Consider the following 989-nt stretch of genomic DNA (forward strand, 5'->3'; position numbering starts at 1 on the left):
TTAAAAACTTCCTACTCTTAATGCCTATACTGTAAGACATACAGCAAAATGTGTTTTTACCCTTTAAAGGCAGTGAGTCATGGGTAAGTACTTTCGCTGGAGGCTGTGGAATAAGATCTGACAAAGAATTTAGAACTTGTTGGAATCTGACCATCTACCCCACCATCCAAGATGCACACACGGGATCAGAGTCATCTTCATTACAGATGGGACTTCCTTCCCCAGATGAGTCCTACCTTCTAATCACTTTCCAACATTTCACCTGACCAGGACATTCTTGGACAACACAAGATACATTCACATTATAAAAATCGTCCCCCATGATTTGCAGACAGCAATCGACAGGTAGGAGGGAGAGTCACAATTAAAAACAAAATGTCAGAGAGTCCTGTGACCAGTAAAAGATGCTTTGTAAAAGACACAGCATAGACCAGGGACAAAGGTGACCCCTCACTAAGAAAGAAATATGACGAGCATTTCCAAAGGAAACGCAGGAGCACAGCAGGAAAAGGAAATGGGTTATTTTCTCAGTTTTGGAGTATTTAACTGGACACACACAATTATGTAATTACATGATGAATTTTTCCAGCAGGTAAATAATAACAAGGAAATAATGACATGGTGGCAATGAGCCTTCAGGAGAGTATAAAGGGGATATGGACCCAGGAGACTTCCAAACACAAGAACTTCACTCTCCTGGAAACCCAAGTAGATCCTTCACCCTCTGACACCATGGTCAACTCCTGTTGTGGCTCTGTGTGCTCTGACCAGGGCTGTGGCCAAGACCTCTGCCAGGAGTCCTGCTGCAGCCCCAGCTGCTGTCAGACCACCTGCTGCAGGACCACATGCTGTCGTCCCAGCTGCTGTGTGTCCAGCTGCTGCAGGCCCCAGTGCTGCCAGTCTGTGTGCTGCCAGCCCACCTGCTGCCGCCCCAGCTGCTGCATCTCCAGCTGCTGCCGCCCCAGCTGCTGTGTGTCCAGCTGCTGCAG

The 989-nt window shown here is 47.5% G+C and overlaps 1 protein-coding gene across 1 annotated transcript; it reads left to right on the forward strand.

Moving 5' to 3' along the window:
* Positions 1 to 732: 732 nt before the first annotated feature.
* LOC112617543 (keratin-associated protein 4-11-like) lies at positions 733 to 982 on the forward strand (the record flags this gene model as incomplete). Its single annotated transcript, XM_025374295.1, has 1 exon — positions 733 to 982. A coding segment is annotated over exon 1 (250 nt), but the record flags the coding sequence as incomplete, so codon positions are not given.
* Positions 983 to 989: the final 7 nt, after the last annotated feature.

This window comes from Theropithecus gelada, unplaced genomic scaffold, assembly GCF_003255815.1.
Source record: "Theropithecus gelada isolate Dixy unplaced genomic scaffold, Tgel_1.0 HiC_scaffold_2369, whole genome shotgun sequence".
Lineage (NCBI taxonomy): Eukaryota > Metazoa > Chordata > Mammalia > Primates > Cercopithecidae > Theropithecus > Theropithecus gelada.